The sequence below is a fragment of the Phocoena sinus genome, chromosome 9 (genome assembly GCF_008692025.1).
Source record: "Phocoena sinus isolate mPhoSin1 chromosome 9, mPhoSin1.pri, whole genome shotgun sequence".
NCBI classification, from domain to species: domain Eukaryota; kingdom Metazoa; phylum Chordata; class Mammalia; order Artiodactyla; family Phocoenidae; genus Phocoena; species Phocoena sinus.
This window is the reverse complement of record NC_045771.1, coordinates 106,184,380-106,210,873: the sequence shown is the minus strand read 5'-3', so window position 1 is coordinate 106,210,873 and position 26,494 is coordinate 106,184,380. Positions and strand designations below refer to the sequence as shown.

At 38.9% G+C, this 26,494-nt stretch overlaps 1 protein-coding gene across 1 annotated transcript in view; it reads left to right on the top strand.

The window, feature by feature from the left end:
• Nucleotides 1-26,494, top strand: part of ABCA13 (ATP binding cassette subfamily A member 13) — a 260,151-nt gene that overhangs the window by 192,933 nt on the left and 40,724 nt on the right. The window contains 1 exon segment of the mRNA XM_032642592.1: nucleotides 23,622-23,772. Coding sequence (XP_032498483.1) covers nucleotides 23,622-23,772 — 151 coding nt within the window.

Below are 26,494 nucleotides of genomic sequence, written 5' to 3'. Positions count from 1 at the left end.
TGGAGCGCAGACTTCCAGGGAGGGGCAGAGGATTCGAACCCATGTTCACAACGTACAAGTCACCAAACAACTGATAGTTGGGATTTAGGCCAATGATCATGGCACTGGACTAACAGGAGGACTGAGGTGCTGACTCAGAGCCCAGCCGACCTGACTGGTCCCTCCTGAGAATGAGCTCGGAGGCTCATGAGATTTTGGAGGCTCCTCGGGGGGTGTAAAGCAGCTTTGGAACAAGGCCCTGTGCGTGTTGAACGTGTTTGTAAGTGTCATATCCCGTCAGCATTGTGGAGGCTGCATCAGTTTCTGCTGGTCCTACTGATTGATGATTATCCACAAGTAAATATTTACATGGTGGAAAAAAAAGAAACAACCCCAAATCCTGTTTGCATTTTTCCTTTCATTTCACCTCTCTTATCTGTTCTTGATCCTAAGACCAGCCTCCTTTTCCACACCCTAATTATTCTGATCTCAGTAATACCTTCTGATCCCAATAACTACATATATGTTTTTATATCTTAAATATATTATATATATTTATATATCATATACTTATGTATTAAATATATAGTATATGTTAAAATGTATATATTTAAATATTCCTTTCAGAAAGATATATACCAACACTTCTATCTTTCTCATAGATACACTTAAATTATAGTACTTATCTGAATATATACTCGTTATGAATTTTTTTGGTAAAACTCAGACACTTTTATTTGCACTTTAAAGAGTGAACAGGCTGCCCACAGAAATGGTTATGAAACTTGAAGTGTTTTATTTTGTACTTAAAAAGTGTAGGTCAGGGCTTCCCTGGTGGCGCAGTGGTTGGGAGTCCGCCTGCCGATGCAGGGGACGCGGGTTCGTGCCCCGGTCCGGGAGGATCCCATATGCCGCGGAGCGGCTGGGCCCGTGAGCCATGGCCGCTGAGCCTGCGCGTCCGGAGCCTGTGCTCCACAGCGGGAGGGGCCACAGCAGTGAGAGGCCCGCGTAACGCTAAAAAAGAAAAAAAAAAAAAAAAAAAGTGTAGGTCATTGATTCATCTTTATAAATAATTTCTCTGGTAACAGCAATTAACTTCTTTTAACCTCCCACTCAAAAACCTCACCACTTCATATATTCCATGTTACTAGTACCTTGGTAATAGAGTTACCAAATTTTCCTGAGACCGGTGTGTAATGTTTCTCATAGAAACCTAGAAATAATGCAAGTAAATATAAACATTCATTATTCAATGGGGAATTATTTCTGAACATTAATATAAAATTCTTAATATAAAATATGGATATATTTAAATGTGGAAGTTTTACCTTTTTTTGTATGTGAAAATACTGAAATTTAAAGGCAAAAACAGTGATCAAAAAAGACAGAGAATAGAGAGACATAATATATAGAGTAGTTACAAAGTCAATTAAGCAATATTTAATGACAGTTAAGGTGAAAGATTAGCATGACCTGAAAATGCTCTATTACTAGATGAAGGTTAAACCACAGTTATTTTATAAGTGCCTATCTGAGGCCGCAAGAAAGAAAGGGAATCCTGGTTCTATAAAGGAAAAAGAAGCTCACAAAGTGGAGTGATAGCCTGGGCTGGTGCTGTGGCTGCCTGACAAAGGGGCAGAGCGACTGTGGGTCTGGGAATTGGAGGCTGGGGTTTTAAGGTCCCTGAAGGTGAAGAGATGAGGCTGCAGCTTTGCACAAGGGGAAACTTTGAACCGAAACCCTGTATAAATCTAGCATCACTGAAGGGCTGCATCCTCACTGGTAAATGGGCTCTTGAAAAAATGGCAGAGAAAGATGATAAGAAAACTTGTTGGCTTCTATTGAGGCTCAGAGTTTTAAAGGCAAGGTCTCCCCTGGATTTTGAAACCCTGGGATTCTACCTCCTGTGAGGAGGGGAGTCTGAAGATGTGGCACATATATACAATGGAATATTACTCAGGCATAAAAAGAAACGAAATTGAGCTGTTTGTAATGAGGTGGATAGACCTAGAGTCTGTCATACAGAGTGAAGTAAGTCAGAAAGAGAAAGACAAATACCGTATGCTAACACACATATATGGAATTTAAGAAAAAGAAATGTCATGAAGAACCTAGGGGTAAGACAGGAATAAAGACACAGATCTACTAGAGAATGGACTTGAGGATATGGGGGAGGGGGAAGGGTAAGCTGTGACAAAGCGAAAGAGAGTCATGGACATATATACGCTACCAAACGTAAGGTAGATAACTAGTGGGAAGCAGCCGCATAGCACAGGGAGATCAGCTCGGTGCTTTGTGACCGCCTGGAGGGGTGGGTTAGGGAGGGTGGGAGGGAGGGAGACGCAAGAGGGAAGAGATATGGGAACATATGTATATGTATAACTGACTCACTTTGTTATAAAGCAGAAACCAACACATCATTGTAAAGCAATTATACTCCAGTAAAGATGTAAAAAAAAAAAAATTAACTACTGTGGCCAAGGACCCTCATCTCTCCTTACCCAAGAATGTAACATAAAGAATGTAACATAAAGAATGTAACATAAAAAAAAAATAAAACATGGTCCCCGTGGGCACCTGGAAGAAGAAAACACAAAACTTATTTGAAAGGAAGCTCCCACAACTTACACTTTATGGGAATTTCAATTTAAAAAAGAGAGTGCCACTAAAATGGAGTTTGCAATCAAACATTACAAAACTCACAGAAAGTTATCCACTGAGGATATACATTGATGGATATGACAAAGGGGAGAGTTGGCCTACTAAGAATCTAATACAATAGAAGTGCAACCTCACACAGAACGTACAACATGAAGGAAGCAACATGACATCATAAAAAAGAACAGATTTGAAATAAACACCTTCTAGGATTGAAAAAGATGGTCATTGAAATCAAAAAGAAAACCTAGTTCTTGTGTTGAAAACAAGTAATACCCAGCTTATGAAAAATATGTGAAAGAGACATTAAGAAAGATGAGGGATAGGAAGAGAAGATCCAACATGTGTTTAATCAGATTTGTGAACAATAGAACAGGGAGAATGGAATAAAGGCACTGTTGAAAGAAATAATAGCTAAGAATTTTTCAGTACTAATAAAAAAGATGACTCTTTAGGCTGAAAAGCATAACAGAGAAGAAGATATTCATACTTAGACATTTTATAGTAAAACTGCAGAATTCCAAAAACAGAGAAAAAAAGAGAGAAAACACAGATCATCATAAGGGTGTGGAATTAGACTTGTCCCTGTTCAAAATAGTCATTACTAAGCACCCATGGCTTCTAAGCTTAAATTTAAATAAATTAAATTAATTTTAAATTTAATTTCTTGGTAGCACTAGCAACATTTCAAGAGCTTACAAGTTTCTTCTGTTTCAGACGGCACAGATGCAGAACGTTTCCGTGGTTGCAGGAATTTCTGTTGGAAAGTGAGGAATTTCACCAAAGGCACCTCCTTAGCAGTAGGAATATACACAGAAATCATGGAATAATAGCATGGATGAAAAAGCTGGAATTTCTGGACAGGTCAACAGTCATTACATCTAGGTAGGGAATTATCAATTATTTGTATTTGTTCCTTATTCCTTCTTGTGTTTTTCAAATCTTGTATCATGATCACGTGTTAAATTGTCAGGTAATTAAATAAATAAGCAATAGGAAAACGCTTTTAAGACACAAGGCTTTCTCTTCACATTTCAGACCAGCATTTTTGGAGCCTGCTCTGCTTTCATATGTGCAAGTGGGATGGACTTTTTTTGGCCTTAGTTTCCTCCTGTCTTAAATGATCATTAACATAGAATTTGTGGGAGCAGTAAGTATTAAGTGCTGTAACACCATCAAATTGATCATATTATGGGTACAGCACTTAGGAATCGATAAACAGATTCCTCTGCTTCATTTAAGCTACTGCAATATCTATGTAAAATACATAGAGCTCCTTTATTGCTTATAAAATCCTTATCTTCCTTTAGACTGACATGAATCCCAAATTGAAGTAGGTCAAATCATAACCACATCAGCTAGGAATGACATGAACATGCCTTTCCATTTTAAATTAAATGGCAATTTAACAACACTAATACAGCTAGGAAAACAATGAAGGAAATCCCTCTTTAATCTTACATTAAAGTTATTTTTATTCTCATAGTCTCAGTTTTGCAAAAGAAATCTATTTATCTAACTATACATATGCATGCATACATAAATACATAGTTGCAATAATAGTATTATTTTGGAGCTGAGACTGTAATTTTTGTAATGAAAAATACCTTCAAGATGTAAAGGACTGCTGACCTTTCATACAGAGTGTGCAGCGGGATTTATTATTTCTTGATATAGCTTTATCCTATGCCAACAAAATTGCTCTGCACTCCTGGCCTGATATGCCACTATAATTGCCTCATCTTGGGTAATCTCCGTGTTTCATTACAAATCCGTATTAGAAGAACTCTGAACGTCCCCTGGCAGAGCTGTGTCCTTAAGCATTTTGTTCATTAAGGTATAATGCTCACTGAAGAAGGACATTGGAGGCAACCGCTTCCTTTCTCAGACACTGAAATACAAAAGCCTGCTGGAGGTCTCTATAAATTGAGAATATGTTTTTTTCTAAGGCTACTGTAACATAGAACCATATTTTCTTTAATAAATAGAATAGGCTGCTAGGGGTAGGGGGTGGTCGGAACAGCAGCTTCGGGTATTTGATTTTCATCCAGAGAGTTTTAAATGACCAAGACAATCACAGAGGAACTCTGCTGAAGACTCTGTAATAACCTAAAATGGGAAAAGAATTTTAAAAAGAATAGATACAGGTACATGTGTAACTAATCACTGCTGCACACCTGAAACTAATACAACATTGTTAATCAACTGTGCTCCACTATAAAATAAAAAGTTAAAAAAAGTCACAAACTTACAGCTTATATATTGAGCTGTACGAGGGTTCAAATATGAGCTTCGAATATTAAACTCAGAGTTAGTCAACTGTCTGAGCTCACTCGCTCTCCGTAAACTGCCCTCCCTGCAACTGTGAACCCTTCTCCCCGCTGCTGGTCTCCCACCACATGGTGGCTGAGCCGGCCCCAGCATCCTGCGGGTTCTGTCTCTGCCCCTTCCTCAGCACTCTCTCTCTATGTTCCCCACAGGCCCCCTTCACCCGAGGAGCCCTGATTCCCCACCAATGTCAAGCACAAACAGGTCAGCAGACTCCCATTAGGACGGTAGGACTATCCCCAGCTCCGTCCTAGGACTGGACTTGAGCGTATCCCTGTTGAAATGCCCTGTCCCGTTGTGTCTCACCTTTGGTCGTCCATTTATTGGAGGGTGAACTCCCTGATGAGTGTCGTTTTCCTCAATAAATGATCAACCCTTTCATTGTCCAGGTGGAGAAGCGGAGGCCAGGGAGGCGGGGAGACTTGCCTTAGTCGTAGAGTTTGAAGTGATACCCAGTGCCTATTCCCTCCCAGCTGCAGTTTGACATTTATGGAAATAAATTTTAAAAATTCTTTTTCTTTTCACAGTGGATATTACCACTGGTTGAATAACAGTATGTGTGTGTTTGCGTATGTGTGTAATATTACGCTATTATATATGTGATAGTTTGCTAGGACTGCTACAGCAAATTAACAGACTTAGGCAATAGAAATGTGGGTGGCTTATGCAATAGAATTTTATTTTCTCAGGGTTCTTTTTTTTAAAAAAAAATTTATTGAAGTACTGTTGATTTACAATGTTAACTTGCTGTACAGCAAAAGTGACTCAGTTATACATATATATATATATTCTTTTTTCATATTCTTTTCCATTATGGTTTATCACAGGGCATTGGATATAGTTCCCTGTGCTCTACAGTAGGACCTTGTTGTTTATCCATCCTGTATATAATGGTTTGCATCTGCTAACCCCAAACTCCCAGCCCTTCCCTCCCTATTTTCTCACGGTTCTGAAGATGAAAAGTCCAAGGTCAAGGTGTCAGCGGGTTGGGCTCTGTGGAGACCTCCCTCCGGGGCTTGCAGACGGCCCGCCCTCTTGCTGCGTTCTCACGCTGCCTGGGGCCTGTCTGTCTCTCTTCTTATAGGGACACCAGTCCTTCTGCTCCACACTTATGACCTCATTCGATCTTAGTTACTTCTCCAAGGGCCCATCCCCAGTGCAGCCGGCAATCCCATTCTGAGGCCCTGGGGGTTAGGATTTCACATTTTCTACGTGGAGACAAGTCATCGCTGCTCTGTGCCCCCAGCCGGCATCCCACAGGGCTTCACTCAGTCACGTGGCAGATGGGGATAAAAGAACCGTCCGTGGAGCTCTCTTCTCTCTATCCTCCTCCTCCCTGGACCCACCATTCCCTCCTTCCCTCTTCTCCACTCACTTCTTCCTCTTTTCTGGAAAAGCTAAGGTGTTGAGTGTGCACCACACAGAAGCCACATCCACTGGGAACTGAACAGACGTTGCCCTTTCTCTCTTTCTGCTTCGATCTAATCACGGTGCGTTTCACACTGTCACTTTAGTGCAGATAACGTTCATACACACTTCATCTTTCGTCTGCATCAAACCTGGCGGAATAAACCCAACACTCAAATGTCTTGCAGTGCAGTGGTGAAGGGCAAAGCCTCGGTCCGTGCCTGACCACAGTGCGTGGGCTCTACAGCAGAGCTGGGCAACCTTCTAGAACAGGGGCCCACACATGTCACTCTTCACACCCACCCTCTGCAGCAGGAGCACTGGAAATGCATTCTGAGAGAAAACAAATAATATAATTCTAAACACTTCTAATGAACCACAAAATTAAGCCAACTAAACGCACACCACTTTTTTTGTTTAACATCCACATGGGAGCAGTTGACATTATCAACAGTCTGAATTCCCAGATATCCCTTTATGATTAGAGATGAGTTGATGTGATGAGATGATGAGATGAGATGATGTTAGTTAGTTTTTCCTTTCTAGTTATTCCAGTGGCTTGATCTCTACCTGGTGTGGTTGATTTTTGACCCTAGAGTAACGCACAGGAAGGCATAGTACTGACCTCCCCACCTAAGGAGGGATAGTCACCCAAGATAAAATTCTAGTTCCTTGTTTGTTTATATCTAAATTCTTATGGATCTGTATCTTATTCAGGGTTAAAAGAGTGAGACAGAATTAAGATTTGAATTAAAAAAAAGGTTATCCACTTATTACCTACCATACCCTTTATTCAACAGTCTGTCTTTATTGATTTGAAATGACCCACTTATTTAATACACTGTTAGGTATGTTTATATGAACTTGATATGTTTATGTGCTTTTAATTTTGAACTTGTTTGCATTTTCTGGCACAAAGTCTACCCTATTTTTTAAGCTACGGTTTTATAACATGTTTTACTATCAAAGCCAGTCCCTTCATTATTAGCCATGAGAATTTTCCTGTTGTGAAATCTACAGAGATAGAAACAGTTGTCAAAATATTGAAAAGATTGATGATGTTGAGTCTCCTCATTTAGGACTATTGTCACTAAGAGTCTTCTAGCAGATTCCTCATTAAATTTTAATATAACTTATATATTTCATGTTCTGGATACTCCTCCATATTTCATTTTATGTAATTTGATAGTGCCATGAATGGAACTTTCCTTCTCTTATATTTTTAATTGGTGAATGTTGACATACAAGGAAACTATCTTTTTTCAAGCTTTGACCAACCATTTTGTTAAATTATTCTATTTGATCTAATATTTTCTTAGTTGGGTATCTCCACTTTTTTGGTAGAGAAAAATATTACTTCTTAAGTTCTAATATTTATACCTCTATATATTTTTCATTGTTTTATTTAAACTAGAATTATGCTTAAACCTGCATTGGTAATAAGTATCTTTTACTAAGAACTCACTTTTTCTGAATTTTTTCAGAAAAAAATTTTCTGGATTTTTTTCCAGAATTTTTTCTGGAATTTTTTTCAGGAATGAATGCTGATTTTATCTAAATCATGACTGTCAGTGATCTTGTTTTCATCCTTTGGACTATATTATTTTTTATATTTTTTAAGGAATACATATAGACAGTGGTTAACTTATTCAGTGTTTATACTATTACGATTATATACATACTGCTCAGAGTTGAGCCCTGAAGCCCCACGACATTTCCTTTCTTGCACTAAAAGTCCTCATGAAGACTCTATATGGGTTCTCTTAATCAGTGAAAGCTTACTTCCTTTGGTGCTAAGACATCGTCTTGATTTCTTTTCTTTTTCCATTCTCCCGCTTGTGTTTCTTTATTGTCTCTTCCTTGGTCTCCATTATTCAGCTGTCATGTTTCCTAGAATGAAACATTTTCTCTTCTCTGTTCAATAACTTCATCATCTAGTTCTACTTTCTGGGAGATTTTCTCAACTTTACCTTCCAACTGTTTATTGAGTATTTTATATTAATCATAGTTTTTACATTTTCACTAGCTCTTTGTTCTCTGTGGTTATCTTTTTATGAAGCATGACATTCTATTTGTTTTTCATAAATGTGGCACCATCTCTTACCTCTGAAAATATTGATATACTTTTAAAATCATCTCTCTCTCTTGTCTCCAATCCAGGTTCCTGTTCTGTTTGCTTGTTTGCTTTGGTTTATGTTGTTCATGTCACATATTTCCTTCAAATGACTAATGCTCATTGGATATTTGCTTACACTTTATACTTGAGCACTATAAATCTTAATGAAGACTCTATATGGACTCATATACAGTGTATATTAACTGGGTTTCATGTAATTTAGGGGGGCAGTAAAGGCAAATGTAAATTTAATCCCCATCTTTAATTGGATGTCTAGATTTACTAACTAGGAACTACCTTTGCATTGCCACTGTGACCCCATTTAACCATGTCCTATTTGTTTGAACCTTTCAAAAACTTGAATTACCAGAACCAGTAGTGACACACTTTTTGAATTCCATTCCCTTAATTCTAGGGGTAACCAGATCTTTTTCCTCTTCAGGCTTGATCACATAAACTGGGATCTTTGTTTTAATGAAGGATAACTGAGGTGTGGAGATGTATGTTCTGATTGCTGGAATATCAGAGAGTTACTTTAGTTTCTTTCACTGTGAGAGACAACCAGGGTGCACAAATGTTTCAGAAGCTTCTGAATGTTGCTCCATCGCCTTCTGCCCGCCAGCCTCACTTTGCTATCCGTTCAGATATTCATATCTTTCATTTTCTATGCTCTGAAATTTACCAAAACAAGCAAGAACACAGACCTACTAGAGAATGGACTTGAGGATACGGGGAGGGGGAAGGGTAAGCTGGGACAAAGTGAGAGTGGCATGGACATATATACACTACCAAACGTAAAATAGATAGCTAGTGGGAAGCAGCCGCATAGCACAGGGAGATCAGCTCCGTGCTTTGTGAACACCTAGAGGGGTGGGATAGGGAGGGTGGGAGGGAGATGCAAGAGGGAGGGGATATGGGGATATATGTATATGTATAACTGATTCACTTTGTTATAAAGCAGAAACTAACACACCATTGTAAAGCAATTATACTCCTATAAAGATGTTAAAAAAAAAAAAGCAAGCAAGAAAACAAAGCCCATTAACTATTCTTCAGGAATTATTGTCTTCATAATATTTTCATTTTGGGGTTATTTTTAGCCCTCTTTTATACATTTTTTTATTAACTTCTAGAAAGTGGTTTTGGTTTCCTCACAGTCCTTCTTTATTTTGAGTTATTCTTATCCTAGGAGACTTTGAATTTCATTTGGATGCTACTTTATCTGTCAGTTCCCCCATGGATTGATGTTTCTCATTCGCTAAGGGTGCCGCATCTCACGTTCTACTAGGGAGTGTCTACATGTTTCCTGAATTTTTCAGACACCCTCTTGCTGAATTTTCTGTCTGTTGCTCCCTTTCCACTCTTCAACACTATTTTTAGGGGGTATCATTTTACTTCTCTTAGACAAGGCCTGATCTTTCTTAAGTTGATGTTTCTCAACTGCAGGATTCCCTCTGCACAGGTGGGGATGGCTGTGTATAGAGTTTAGAGATGCAGCCGGAGGTCTGCTGGAGTTGCCCAGCTCCCCGGTCAGTGTTGGTGGCTGGCAGGTTTTTACCTCTTGTTCGTCCTTTGTATTGAGGTAGCATCATTTCTCGCCTTCACTGCCTTTGCCTGCAGCTCAGAACCAGGGTGGAACATAGACACGGGCTGTGTCTCAGGGCAGCCCCCTCTTCCGGTGCGTGTGCCACTTCTCAGAGCCAGGATCCAGGTGCTGCGTCTGTGTTGGGGGACGGTGGGTGTAAGTTTGCCTTCCTTTTCCCCCGCATACTCCCTTGTATGATTTGAATCCTTATTATGAGCTGGTTTTTTAATAGTTTTTTTTTTTTTTAAATCTAAGTCCTTCTGTCTTATAACTATGAAGATGCCCTCTAAGACTATTACATTGCTTCTCTGTGTGATGAAATTTTGTTGAATTTTATGGGCATTTTAAGGTAAACATTAGAGATGTAATTTCGAACTGGAAGTTTGACCTCTGCTTGTGATCAGTAATTCTGATAACAAGGTAAAGTGAGAATTAATGTGGGTTAATATGAATTAACTTTTTTTTTTTTTTTTGCTTTTTCTCAGAGATGTAGGCAAGGTTCAATGGAAACCAAACCAGGTGAGAAGGGTTGAGGGTCAAGGAGAAAGGAAATAGGGCAAATTAGTTTTGGGATCATGGTGCTGTAAATTCTGAACAAGGGCATTGAAAAAAGTGGAGTCAAGTATGACTTTGAGGTTGAGAAGTTTGCGACAGGATTTTCTGAAGAATGAAGTGTTAACCAGCAGTAGGGGATGCAGAAAAGGAACCATTGGGGGCAGAAGAGGGGGTCTTTCTTCTTCTTTCTTCTTCTTTTTGTTTTTTTTTAGTTTTTTATTCAGTTTGGTTTTTATTCAATTTTATTTTCCCTGAAATAATGCTCTTTTTTTAAAGGAACTAATGCACCATAATTCATGCTCTTTTTCCTTTTCCTTCATAGAAAAAACTGTAAAAGGTAAATATGCATCCCGAGACAGGGATGAAGTTGTGCTTTTGATATAATTTGTTGCCTTTGAATATGGCAGATGATGACCCAAATGATTTAGCATAAACAGTAAACATTTGGTATTACCTGTAACAACACTAATGTATTATAATTTCCATGGGGAAGGAGGACGCTTTTTAGCTTCGAGCTATTACATAAATCACAAAGGAGTGTATTTTAAAGGCTGTGGGCTCTTTGAATGGATACGACTTTGGTCTCAAATATCAGTTTCCTTATTGCATTCCCTTTATCAGATAAAGAATTTTTGTAATGTTGCTTTAGCATTTGTCATCCTCATTTTAAATATTTTTGGATATACACATGATGGAAATATTCCAAGACTATAGACTATAGTGTACCTGGGTACCCCAGTGGGCCCGTCCCCCTCCAGGGCCTTCTTGCTTACATTTGTGCACCTGTGTGTGCAGATCTACATGGCAGGAGAGGGAGTGAGCCAGGGTCCCTTGTCAACATCAGCTTCTCAGTTTCTGAAACGGTCATTGGTCTTCGTGTCGGCTGCCAATCTGGGGTCAGGGAGGACATTTCTGTTTCCTGGAAAATAATTTCATCCAAATATAAGTTTATTTGCTTTGATATGTGCAAAATAATGTCTTCTTATCGTTTTAATTTCCTCTATATTTGTAATGTCACCATTTTTATGTCACATTTTGTGATGTTTACTTTTTTTTTTGCCCTAGAGGAATGGCTGATTTGTCTACTTTTTTTCATGAAATCACCTGTTTATTTGTTCTACAATGTTTTGTTTCCTAATTTTTTAATTTCTACTTCAGTCTTTCCTCCAAATTTCCTTTATAAAATTTTCTAGCTTTTTTAGTATGATGCTTAATTAATTAATTCCAATTTTTTCTTCTCTGTTACTGAAAATATTTAAATCCATGCACTTTCCTCTGACCGCTGTTCTCGATAATTTTCCACATGACTTCATTTTTGTTATTTTCCAGATAGTTGGCAAAGTCATTTGATTTTTCTTTTTCAGAAAGAGCTTTTACTTTGACATTTCAAAGTTGTATGATGTTTTGTTTTTGGCTGGTTTTATTTCGTTCAACAGGAAATTTTCGTATGTCCTGTTTCTTCTTGGTCTACTTTTGTTTGTTTTTGTTGAATGCTTGCTTTTTGTTTTCTGCACGGCCCCCCATTTCTTTTGACAGTTTGGAGGGCTTTCAGATGGTCTTTAGCTTCTCCAGTTTCTTCTACAAATATAACTATGTATAATGCTTAATTTTATACTTCTTTATAGGGACTCTATTATCTCCTCAGAATAAACAATAGCAAAATTCGTATATTCTCAATTCCAGACATCACCCCTTCTCTTCTTTTGTAATGGGTTTTCTCCTTTCATCTTTTTACTCCTAGCATTTTTTGGGGGAAAGGCAATATGGCATCGCTGATCTCGGAGTGAGAACTGGACAACAGCCAGAGGCTTTGGTGGGACTTGGCTCCCAGACCTTTACCGGCATCTCCACGTGGGGCAGTGTACCTCTTATACAGGATACACTGTCTTCTAAATATGTAAAATAATAACAACCTTGAATTCTCTATGTTGTATTTTTTCTTAAGGAAAAACATGTTAACATTTCTGAAAGACTGAAAACTTTAAAGAATGCTATAAAATTGAGGCATGGTCGTCTTGTAGCTACTGTTTATCAACAGCTTATTAGCAGTTTGAAGTTTTCTTGCTAACAGTCTTATTTGCAACTTGTTTTTTTGTTATGATAGTGACTCAGTAGATTTTGACACATGACATAGTAAAATAATTTATACTTCTAATGTAGGAATTTTTTTAAAATCTCACTTTGAGAAAATAAAAACCATGGCAAATTTGCCTGTTCCTGCTTAAATATTCAAAATATTAAGTAGGGAATAGTTATACCAACATTCTCAATCTGTCAATTTTTAATAAATGACCTAGATTTTAGTATTTATATGAAGATTCTTTGTATAATTTTAAACATTAGAGATACCTACCACTAGAATAATTTGAACTGTTTAAATTGAAAAAACACTCTTCCTGACAATATCTATCATGGAATTCATAGTACATTTAATATAATTTGAATCCACGTAAGTACAAACAAGTGCAGGGCATATTGCAGAGAATTATCCTATGAACCAGTGACCCTCAGGTCTACTCTCCTGATTCTGTGACCTCACCGATGACTTACTTGACCTTTACCCCTGACCTAAGGAGAAGGTGTGTTTGGTCAAACAATGCTGAGGACTGAGTGGTGCTACTGGTCTCAGTGGGATTTTGAAGTGGACAAGCATGTGTCATAAATAGTGACATATCAAGTGAAAAAGCATCCAATGGACAGTCTGAGTGACAGTTGAACAGGTGACAGGCAGAAGCCAGCGTTTGTTCTTTAGAAACAAGTCTTTGATGCATTAACTTCATCTCTTCCTGGAGTGAGTGAGTAGATGGAAGGTCTTTGCACGAGGAATGCATGTAAGGTAACGAGCCACTTTGTTGCCAGAAGTTCCTAGCATTGTCTTGGGCAAGAAGGCAAAATCTCAGCCATATGAAAATATAAATAGGTATCATTTTACTGCTTTGAAAGGACATTACTTAAAATGTGTGTGTTTGTGTTGTGTGTCTGTGTGTTTAAGTTTGAACCCGGGTAATGATTTTATTCTGGTCTTCAGAGAAGGAGTTAAAACAGCTTATTAATTTCTATTTAAGGAACAAAGCAACACGTCAGCATCGTATTCTAAAACCGTGTCAAGTCGTTATGGGGGTTCGGCTCCCGGAAGTCCAGTTGTTGGGTTTGTTCTCGGGCTCAGGGGCTTCTCCTGACTCAGGACTCACGCCCAGGTGGCAGTGAGACTGGCTCACAAACAGTCCAGTGACTCGGGAGCCAGTCGGGAAAGCAGCCCTGCACTTACCTGACAGCAGGACATGGGGTGAATTCGTGGGTAAACCTGCAGTGAAATGTGGATGGTGGCAGCAAAACATCAGGCATTTTGAAGACAAACAGGTTTAAAATACTGATGGGAAAGCAAATCCAACCAGGGCCATTGCATGGTTCTTTCTTGGCTCTTTCTGACCTACTTTGGCAGCTTACAAACTGCTGATAATACAAATAAAATTAGATGCCTGAAGTGAGGAGTGGAACCTCAGTAAAACCTTTTCAAATATTAAACTATTGGTTTGGCAAAGGCCTCTCAGAATGCTCCAAACATTTTATTTAATTTCCAGAATTTATTGATCTGTTATATCATTAAATAAAGAGAATAAAAGCTAGTCAGCATGCATTGTGATAAAAGCCACTTAAAGTTCATTTTTGTCAGACCTCCGACTGAAAAATGTCTTGCCTTTCTGATCGGTGCTGGAGCATAAAGCATACAGAAATGTTATGACCTCCTTTATGAGGTTGAGGTAGCTGAAATGCAAGCATGTGGAAACTGAAAAATAGATGTGAGCATTTACTAATAGCACATAGATGTGATTGACAGTGATTTTGATTTAGAAAGTGTTTGATTAGCATCACTGGGAGATTTATATCCATGAGCTCATCTTTTAGGTCGGTTAGAATGAACTCTGGTTTGGTCCTGAAACTCTGGCTTCACTGCAGAGCTTCACTGTCATATGACACCCTTTTGTTCGCACATTGTCACAAGGCTGTGCCCTCTTAGTGTGTCCGTCTGGATTATAACATGACATCTTTGAAAATGAACCTTGAGGTGTCAGGTTGATCTCTTCTAGACCCTTATTTTCCCCAAAATTTTGATAAAAATTTTCTCTATTCACAGAGCAGCAGGTATTTAAGCTAATGAAATAGAGTTAGGGAAACCAGGACATGCTTTGACTTCATGTGTCTTTAATGCTCTTTGAATCCCTAGCTCCACCGTGGTTCAGGAGCCCCACAGGGATGGATGCCAATTCATAATAAAAACTATAGGACTGATAGATGTGAGTGGGGAGGTGATTCCTACTACCTCAAAGCAAATGCAAGGGTCTTAATTGCATAGCAGATGGGAGATGCCCCCCTCCGAAAGGACAGGGAAAAGCTCTTTATTTCACTCCATGTGAAATCTTGTCCTTGGTTAAAGACTATACTCCCGTGTAACCAAAAACTAGGCAGCAGTCACTGCACTAGGTGATGCGTAGACACCAGCCTCTTTCCATCACTCCCTGCACCTGCCTCAATCACCTCCTTGGAACTGTTCACCTATTCTGAAGTGCAGAGACACCAACTGGAAAGGGACAGGCGCAGGTGTGGTCCATGCAGTGCAGAGGCAGGAAGTGCCCTGGGGCCACTGAACACTGAAAAGGGTAATTTAAAGAGTTATCCCATCTCTGTAAATGGTTTCGAATGTTTAATTTTGTACAAGCATCGTATCTTTAAACTAGCTGAGATGGGGAAAGTTGTTACAGGAAACCATGAAAACTTTTTCCAGCAGAACTTAAGGTAGAACTTTTTAAACACTAAACATTGTGTTAGGAGTTTTGTAAATTAACATGTACAGCAATTTTTAAAATATAAACTTTAAATTGAGATATTTAAAGTTACCTAAAAATCCTCAGTGTAAGGCTTGATGGATTTTCATGTTAGCCCATCCATATAAGCATATAAGCAAGAAATAGACCATTGCCAGGACCCGGAAGTCCCCATCATGAACTCAGTCAAGACCCTATGAAAACTAAAGCACTGTTCTGACATTTATCATCATATATTATAGTTTTGCCTGTTTGTAAACTTTGTATAAATGGAGTCATGCAGAGTATGCTCTTTGGTGAGTGGCTTCTTTTCGACAATACGGCATTTGTGAGATGCATACATGTTGTTACGTGTTGCACTAGTTCGCTTTGGTTAGTATTGACGGATATGCACTGTGGATGTTCTTGAGCATTTGCTGGTGAACACATGAAGGTATTAAGGTTGTATACATATTAAGGAACACAGTTATTCCTATAGAGCAGGTGCATTTTCAGCCTCTGTAGATACGGACAAACTGTCATGATATGATTCACATAGTATAAAATTCACACTTTTAAGTGTAACAATTCAGTGGTTTGTAGTAATTCACAAAGTTGTGCAATTATTTCTACTAATTCCATATCATTTTTATCACTTTGAAAAGAAACTCTGTAGTAACAATTCAGTGGTTTGTAGTAATTCACAAAGTTGTGCAATTATTTCTACTAATTCCATATCATTTTTATCACTTTGAAAAGAAACTCTGTAGCAAACATCAGCCACTCCCTGTTGTCTGTCCTCCCCCAGCCTTTGGCAACCATTAATCTACTTTCTGCCTCTATGGATTTGCCTATTCTGGACATTTTATATAAATGGACTCACACAATATGTAGCCTTTTGTGTTTAGCTTCTTTCTCCTGGCATGTTTTCAGGTGTATCTGTGTTGTAGCCTGTGTCACTACTTCACTTCATTTTATGACTGAACAATACCCAATGGTAGGAATCTACCAAATTTTGTTTATCCATTCATCCATTGAAGGACATTTAGTTCTCTACATTTTTGCTATTATGAGTAATGCTTCTATGAACATTATTGTACACATTTTATCTAGATATAAATGTTCACATCTTTTGAGCATATAACTACGAGTGGAATTACTGGGTCGTATAGCTAGCTAAGCATAATATTTGAGGAACTGCCAAAGTGTTTTCCAAAGAAGCTGCACCATCTTATATTCCCAATCGTAATATACAAGTGTTCTAATTTCTCCACATCTACACCAACACTTATTATGGTTCATTTTTTGGATTATAGCCATCCCAGTGGATGTGAAGTGGTACCTTATTATGGTTTTGATTTGTGTTTCCCTAATGATTAATGAGGCTGACGATTTTTTCTGTTTATCGTCTGTTTGTACATCTTCTTTGAAAAAATATATATTCACATCCTTTTACCATCTCAAAAATTGAGTTCCTTTTATTTTTCTTTTGAGTTGTACTAGTTGTTTACATTCTAGGATCAGCCCATTATTAGATATATGATTTATAAAAATTCTCTCCAATTGTACAGTTGTCTTTTTATTTTCTTGATAGTGTCCTTGGAAATAAAAAAAAATAAATTTTGATTTTATACAATTTATCTTTTTTTATATTTTTTTCAGCTTTATTGTGGTATAATTGATGAAGCTGTAAGATATTTAAAATGTGCATGGTGATGACTTGATATCCATATACATTGTGAAAGGATTTCTGCCATCTACTTCATTAAAACATCCATCACCTCACATATTTATTATAGTTTGTTTGGTAAGAACATTTAAGTTCTACTTTCTTAGCAAATTTTAATTATATAATTGAACTGTGTTGTAGCTATAGATACTATGTTTTACATTAGATCCTTGAGCTTGTTCATTTACAGCTGAAAGTTTGTACCCTTTTACCAACCTCTCCTTATTTTTCCCTACTTCCAGACACTGGGAACCACTTTTCTACTCTCTGAGAGTTTGCTTTCTTTTTTTCCCAAATATTTCACATGTAAGTGACACTGTGGAATATCTCTCTATCTGACTTATTTTACTCAGCATCATATGCCCCCGAGGTCCATCGATGTTGTTGCAAATGGCAGGATTTCCTTCTTTCTCATGGCTGGATAATATTCCATCGTGTATATGGAACATTATTATAATAATATTCCTATACCTATATATTTTTTCCAAATTTATCTTTTGTTGGACACTTAGGTGGTTTCCCTATCTTAGCTATTGTGAATAATGCTGTAATGCACAGATATCTCTTTGATATCGTGTTTTCATTTCATTTGGCTATATACCCAGAAGTGGAAATGCTGGCTCATATAGTAGTTCTGTTCTTAATTATTTGAGGAATCTCCATACTGCTTTCAGTGGCAGCTGTACCAGTTTATATTCCTGCCAACAGTGCACAAAGGTTCCCTTTTTTCCACATCCTCATCAGCACTTGCTGTCTCTTGTCTTTGTGATGACATCCATTCTAAAGGTGAGAGATGATATCTCATTGTGGTTTTGATTTGCATTTCCCTGATGATTAGTGATGTTGAGCATCATTTCATGTACCTATATGGCCACTTGTATGCCTTTTTTTGAAAAATTCAATTCCTCTGCCCATTTTAAAATCAGATTGTTTTTTGGCTATTGAGTTGTGTGAGTTCTTTATGTATTTTGCATATTAACCCCTTATCAGCTTTATGATTTGCAAATATTATCTCACATTCAGTAGATTGCCTTTTCATTTTGTTGACGGGTTTCCTTTGTCGTGCAGAAGCCTTTTAGTTTGGTGAAGTATTACTTGCTTATGTTTGCTTGTGTTGCCTTTGCTTTGGCATGAAATCCAAAAAATCATTGCCAAGACTGATGTCAAGGAACTTATTCATCATGTTTTATTCTAAAGGTTTCATAGTTTTAGGTCTTAAATTTAAGTCTTTAATCCATTTTGAGTTGTTTTTTTTTAATGTGGTGTAAGATAGAGATCCAGTGTCATTCTTTTTGTTTATTATACAGTTTTGCATGTCTATATAGTTTTTACAACACACACCTTTTATTGAGGGGACTGTCCTTTCCCCCATTGTATAGTTTTGGCTCCTTTGTCATAAATTAATTGACCATATATGGGTGGGTTTATTTCTGGGTTCTCTGTTCTTCCATTGGTCTATGTGTCTGTTCTTATGCCAATACAATAGTTTTTTTGATTACTATAGCTTTGTAAAATAGTTTAAAATCAGGAAATGTGATGCCCCCAGCTTTGTTCTTCTTTCTCAAGATTGTTTTGGCTATTCAGGGTCTTCTGGGGTCCCCTACAAATTTTAGGATTTTTTTTCTATTTCTGTGAAAATGCCATTGGTATTTTGATAGGGATTGCATTGAATCTGTAGATTCCTTTGGGTATTATGGATATTTTAACAATATTAATTTTTCCAATCTATTAACATGGAATATTTTTCCATTTATTTGTGTCTTCTTCAATTTGTTTCATCAATATCTTATAGTTGTCATTGTATATCTTATACTATACAGATCTTTCACCTCCTTGGTTAAATTTATTCCTCAGTATTACATTTTTTTTGATGCAACTGTAAATGCACTTGGTTTCTTTCTTTTTCTTTTAATTTTTGAATTTTATTTATTTTTTTTACAGCTGGTTCTTATTAGTTATCCATTTTATATACATCAGTGTATACATGTCAATCACAGTCTCCCAATTCATCCCACCACCACCACACCCTGCTCTTGGTTTCTTAATTTCTCTTTCTGTTAGTTTATTGTTATTGTATGGAAACATAACTGACTTTTGTATACTGATTTTGTATCCTGTAACTTTACTGAATTTGATCACTCGTTCTAAAATTTTTTAGTGGAGTCTAGATAGACTCTATCTTATGCTATGCTTTTTGTGTTGTGTCTAGAAACTATTGCCTAATCCAAGGTTAGGAAGATATAGATATGTATGTTTTCTTCTAAGAGTTTTATAGTTTTGGCTTTTACATTTAGGTATTTGATTGATTGTGACTTTTATTTATAGGGTGAGGTGGGGATCTAATTTTTTGTCATGCAATCTTTTTTTTTTTTTTTTTTTTTTTTTGCGGTACACGGGCCCCTCACTGTTGTGGCCTCTCCCATTGCGGAGCACAGGCTCCGGACGCGCAGGCTCAGCGGCCATGGCTCACGGGCCCAGCCGCTCCACGGCATGTGCGATCCTCCCGGACCGGGGCACGAACCCGCGCCCCCCGCATCGCCAGGCAGACTCTCAACCACTGCGCCACCAGGGAAGACCCTGCAATCTTTATAGTGTTCCTTTATAAATCTTTCTATTTCTGTAAGTTTAATATTGAATAGCAATGTCTTCTCTTTCATTTTTGATTTTAGTAATTGGAATCTTCTCTCCTTTCTTATTGGTCAGCCTAGCCAAAGAATTGTAGATTTTGTTAACTTTGTTTTCAAAGAACCAACATTTCATTTTATTGATTTTCCCTATTGTTTTATTTTTCATATTTTCTTTTATATTAATTTTTGTTGTAAGTTTATTTTATTTTTTCTTCAGATTGTTTTAGATTTAGTTTTCTGTAATTTTTCTAATTTCTTATGGGGAATGTTAGGTTATTGTTTTGAAATGATCTTTCTTTAATATATACATTACAGCTATATCTTTCCCTATATGCACTCCTTTGGATGGATCCCATAAATTTTTATACATTGTGCATTTGTTTTCGTCATCTCAAAGTATTTTAGAATTTTCCTTCAGTTCTTTCTTTGGCCTATTGTTTTTTTGGGGGGGAGCATGTTATTGAATTTTTACATATTTGCGGTCCTCCCGAATTTCCTTCTATTACTGATTTCTAATTTCATTCTATTGTAGTCAGAAAACATATATTCTGTGATTTCAGTTCTTTAAAATTTATTGATGTTTGTTTCATGAGGTCACAAATGTTCTATCTGGAAAACGTTCCATGAACATCAGAAAGGAACATACATCTGCTGTCGTGGGCAAAGCGTTCTGAAAATCTCTTAGTCCAGTTGGTTTAGAGTGTTGTTCAGGTCCTCTGTAACATTCTTGATCTTCTGCCTGACTTTTCTATCCATTATTAACTGTGATGTATTGAATAATCCAACTGATATTGTTAAGTTGTCTATTTCTTCTTTACTTCTGTCAGTTTTTCCTCATGTATTAAGGGGCTCTGTTCTAAGGTGAAAACATGTTAATAGTTGTTATGTTTTCCTAAGGAATCGATGCCTTTATAAACATTTTATAAAATGTTTTTCTGTGTGTCTAGTATCAAGTTTTTTGCTACAATCTATTTTGTCTGATACTAGTATAGCCACTGCAACATGCTTTTGGATACTGTTTACATAGCATATCATTTTTAAAAATTGTTGTAAAACACACACAGCATAAACTGTACTATCCTAACAATTCTTAGGAGTACAGTTCAGTATTAAATGCATATTACTAAGAAAAGGAAGCCAATCTGAAAAGGCTACATACTGTTATAATTTCAACTATATGATGATCTGTAAGAGGCAAAACTATGAAGACAGTAAAAGATCAGTGGCTGCCGGGGAAGAGGGAGGCGTGACCAGGTGGAGCACAGAGGACTTGAAGGCAGTGAAACAGTTCTGTGTGATGCTGTGGGTACCTGACATCATGAATCTCACAAAACCCATAGGATATTCAACACACAACCCTTAACGTGGAGTATGGACATTAACGTGGAGTTAATGAGAGTATCGATATTGATTTACCAGATTTAACAAATGTGCCATAGCAATGAAGATAATAACAGGGGCGATTCCAGGTGAGAGGAGAGGGTTATATGGGAACTTCCTGTGCTTTCTGTTCGGCATTCCCATAGACCTAAACTGCTCTAAAAATTAAGGCTATTAATTAAAAAAATAATTACCTCTTCTCTTCCTTTTTATCTAGTTCTTTTATGTTTGTATCTAAGTGTCAAAGAATGAAAACAATGGTGGACTTGTATGGGACATATAGAGGTGTTAGAACCAGTTCTGTGGTCAATTTGGGGCCAGCTGTGCCTTGTTGGGTTTAGTTTTAACATGTACAGAATGGAAAGTAGTGATTTAAAAAAAAATGCAGTGTGCATTTTTACCATTAAAAGACAATATAATAAAGTACTGTATTGTTGATAAACCTTGAAAACATGCTAAGTGAAAGAAGCCAGATATTTTGTCATTCAGTTTACAGTGAATTATCCAGAACAGGCAAATCCACAGAAGCAGAAAGAGGATTAGTGGGTGCCAGGGGCTGGAGGGACAGGGAAGTGAGGAGTGACTAATACATGCGTGTTGACCTAAAACAAGTAGAACAAATAGACTGCTGGTTATTTCCCCAGCAAGGGTGGGTTTCTCGGGATCATCAGGGAATTGCAATTTGGGGTCTGCAGCCCTGGCAATCCATTTGCAAGTTCCCCTGCAGAAATGGAGAGAACACTATTATAGAGCGGAAGGGAAGGGAAGGTGGGCGGGTGTAGTAAACAAAGAGCTCACGACTTTCCATTGGCTGAATCCTCACCTGGAGAGAAGAGGAGTCTTTCTTCTTCGGTCAAGCTCTGCTGTTGTCACAGGGCGCGAGAGCTTCCCCTGCTGGTCTTCTGACTGTTTAATTAAGGCTTCTGTTGTTTTTTTGTATAGTTGCGGGTTTTCTTTTGGGACATTGAAAATGGTATAGAACTAGATAGCAACGATGATCACATAGAATCGTAAATTCTCTTAAAACGCCACTAAATTTTACACCTTAAAATGGCTAAAATGGTAAATTTTGTATTATACGTATATTACTGCCATGAGAGATAAAAGAGAGGATAGAAAAATAAGGTTACTGAGTGAAATTTTTCCAGAAGTAGTGGTTCAAAACAGAGCCTGATATTATATATTGAGATCACAAAATTGTAGTATTCCAGTAAAGTTCCTGAAAAAGATGCACGCCAATATATTTCTTGTAAAATCTCTTAAATACACTGATACAGAAAATTCCTAAGAGTGATTGAACAGAAAAAAAAATATTTTCTGTAGAGTAGCAAAAATCAGGCTGAAATAAACTTTTGCTCTATGAAATTTAGGGAAAAAATGTTTGAGGGAATAATGTTTACAAGATTAAGAAGAAAAAGCAAAATGAAGTGGGGAACTTAAAATTTTACACAAAATTTTACTCAAAGCCAAGTTTTCTTGCATTGTTTGCTTGTCACCAGGTGCATGTGTCACTTTAAAAAAACTTATTGGGTTGGTCAAAAAGTTCGTCTGAGTTTTTCTTATGGAAAATCCTAACAAACTTTTTGGCCAACCCAATAAACTATTAATAAACATTGAATTACTAGATTTACATTTTTTTTTTTTAATGAGAGATGCTTATAATAACCTCTGTAGCAGTCATGATTTCTCAGCAAGTCTTTCTTTACATTATTTTCCATTTAGGAAATAGGAATTTTCCTTTCTGGAGCATTCTCAAGAATCTTTACAGACTTTATGATTTCATCTGTGTAGAAATGCATAGAAACACGTCAATGTTTCATGTGAAATGTGATGTTGAATAGCTTAAAAGTTTAAATGTGATCACATTTGAGTAGTTTACAAATTTCCATGATGAGTATATATTAATATTAAAATTAGAAATAGAACAAGACTTCTTTTCCTTTGAGTACATACGGTTTTGTATAATCCTCACTCTGCACTCGTGGAGCATAGCTGCACTCAACGGATTAACACTAAAACGTCAATGGTAGATGTTACTGAGGGCCGGGACCACGGATTTTTCTTTTTAGGTTCCTATTTTTCTGTATGTTCAATGACATATATATTATTGTTATCATAAAAATGATTTCTAAAACATCTGATACTGAATGATTTATGAGGTGTTTGGCTGGGGAATAATAGCCATGATGGCCATTTATTGAGCTGTAGCCATTGTTGCCAGATGACGGCTACGAAGCTCAGTGTCTTATGCATGTTCTTTAACATCCAGAGCAATCGTGGCCTCAGAGCCGAGTCTATTCTACTGACACAGGGGCTGCTACTCATTCCTTGAGCCCATTTAATTGCGTTAGACGAACTGCAACGAACTTCTGATTGATAAGCCAGATTTAAGAAATGGGTGACGTTTGTTGGGAAAGTCGAATTTTCTGGACAGTGCTGCTGCTTCTCTTGGCAGAGAGGATGTGGATCTGGCTCTTGCTGGCACAGCCGGCATCCACGTTGGCTACTGTCCGCAGCAGGACGCCCTGGATGAGCTCCTGACCGGCTGGGAACACCTGCGTTATTACTGCAGCCTGCGTGGGATTCCAAAGCAGTGCATCCCCAAAGTAAGAGCCTCTGAGGGTGTCCAGAAAGAGGGACCCGCAGAAGAATGCTTGGCGACACCCCCAGTCCCAACAGAGCTCTCTCATCCTGTGGTAAGGAACTGCAGTATCAAATAAATGTCCCTGAAACATATTTCCAGTATGATGATGCTGAAGGAAACACAGTCAAATACGTCTATGTCATATTTATGTTGTATATTTAGAATAGGTCCCTGCACGGAGAGGAAGTGGTGGGTAGGAGGGAAAGCATACCGTCGTCTGCAATTTTATTTCCTACACAGTTTCCCCACGAAGCATCTTTTACGCTTACTGGGCTCTTAATTTGTATTCAGGAGCAAACATCATAGAGTAGGATGCCCAGGCGCGGCGGAGAAGGGCTCATAGCGCATGTGGACTTGGTGGGTGGCTGGAAAGGATGACTTCCGGCGGGTGGGCTGCCAGCGCGCGTGCCTGGCCTCCTTTGGCGGGATGCGGGGTGGCGGCCTCAGGAGGACGGAGGCCTGGGGTAGCCGTAGAGCCAGCCCCCGTCTGTGGGAGGTGGGGAGGGCAGATACCACCGAGAGAACCGGAGGCAGCTGCCCTTCTGTCTGGCTCCAGCCGCAGCCGGCGAGGCGGGGCTGACAGCCTTGACTGACAGCTCGGTCCAGTTGGGCGGCCTCGGACTGGCAGGTGCACAGGAGAGGTTTTACCTTCACCACCTCACTGCGGGCAGTGTGCGGTGCTGCTTGCACGTCTGGATTCTGAACTTGGAGCGGAAGTAAGGGGCGTATGGGACGCATTTTCAGTGAGCTTCTGCAGGACATGAGCGTCGTGGGGTCCCCAGGAGACAAAGCCACAGCCGTGTCCTTCACCAGTCCGTGAAAATACATTCTGGCTGCTGCTCTGCAATGCCTCAGCCTTCCTTTCTTATTTTTGTTCTGTGACTCTAAGTGAAACCAGAATGAGATCTCTCCACGTCCCCGGAGGGGTCCTGGTCCATTCACCACCTCCCACCTCAATAGAGCCAAGACAGGTGTCCACCCACAGGACCCTGCTCACTGCAGTTAAGCAGCTCTTGACATCTGGGGCTACGCGCTGGCTCTGTCTTTAATGGGTGTTTGTCTCCATCAGCTCTCCTAGCTGGTTTCTGACTAAAGAGGTGGATGCTTGGCAGACGCTCTAAGCTGCCCCTCCACTGTCCCGGGGGCAGCGTGCCCTTTGAAAGTGTTCTTGTTAATACAGTAAGACTTGCTGCTTGCTGTCATCCAGGGCAATTGCATGTGATCCTCAGCTGTCTAACGGCTTAACGGTCGCCAGTTAGGAACTGGCTTCACTTCTTTCAGGAAACCGCAACTGATTTTGCAGACAGGGTTATTGCTTGCTCAGAGGCTTCTAGGACATCAGCACATGCGTTTCCAGAGGAGTTAGCTCCCTTGATGGCAAATTTCCCTTTCCTGTAGATTTTGGAAATATTTTAAATATAGAACAGGCATATCTGTTCCACCGGGCTTATCACTGGGTGACGAGAGGGATTATTATAAAATAACAGAAAACAGTAGCTTGTTTATGCTGGGTCAGGCACTGTTCTGTCTTACAGCAGCCATAGGAGGTGGGTAAGATGCTTAGGCCGCATTTCAGAAGTGGTGGGAGTCCCATGCCAAGTCCCTGGCTGGAATGTGGGAGTTTGTTTTGAGGGCAGATGACCTGGCTCCAGTGTGGTGTTCTTGGCATACTCAGGTGGCTGGTTGGGTGAGGAGATGCTTCCAGTGTGTTGAATGGCTCCATCTGGTTTTCTGCACCCCTTTGGTGGCTGAAGAAGTGGAAACCACATGAGATTATGTGTGGGCTCCTTTGACTGGCCCTGGGTTTCAGGACTCCCAGATCTGGCAGGACGCTCTCCCAGCCTGTGTGCTGTCACCTGAGTCCTCTTCCCCAGGTGCCACCTGTCCCCAATGCCACACAGCACCCACAGTTGTCTCCTCTGTGATTCTGGAGACAGAGCCCCTCTTGCTGTGGGGAAGGTCCTTCGGGATGGCCCTCCTCCAAGCGTCCCTGCTCAGAGCTCACCCAGGGGCCTCACTCACATCTGGCTCCAGCTGACTGGTCTCTCCTACATATCACTCACTCACTTACCCGACCCTCCAGAAGTTCAGTTTAGGTGAGAAAAGGATGCTGTCTTCATTCAGCTTGAACTTAGGCTTGGCAGGTTGGTGTAATCATTCTAATTTTTTTCCCCACTGTCCACACTACATAGTGTTGGACGGTGTCCACGTATGAGCCTGAATTCAATTAACCTGATTAAACAAACCTTATATCAAGTTATAACAAAGTGATTATAACAACATGGTCTGGATTGCTAGAGGAGCATGTAAGATAATTTCAGGGTGAGAGTCATACCAAAAGCATCCCATTGCCAGTGGGACGAGGGCTGGAATTTCTGTAGTTTTTTTTTCCCTGGAAGAGACGAGGTACAGCCCTTAGCCATCTCGCCTTTGTCAATACCTACAAATACCTATCAGGGAAACTCCTGCTGCATCTCGCTACTTATCTTCTCTACAGATATTACTTTTCTCCCAAAGCTTTCTTCTATTCACGGTTTTGTTAGAAGGAGCTAGAAATTATTACAGGAGAGATGGGGGCCAGGAGGAAAGAGTCAGAGTCAGAAGAAAGGTGTTTCTGCCTTAAATCCTTAAATTCTTACTAACACTTCATTTTGATCTTTAATCTCATGGAGAATTTCAGTGTG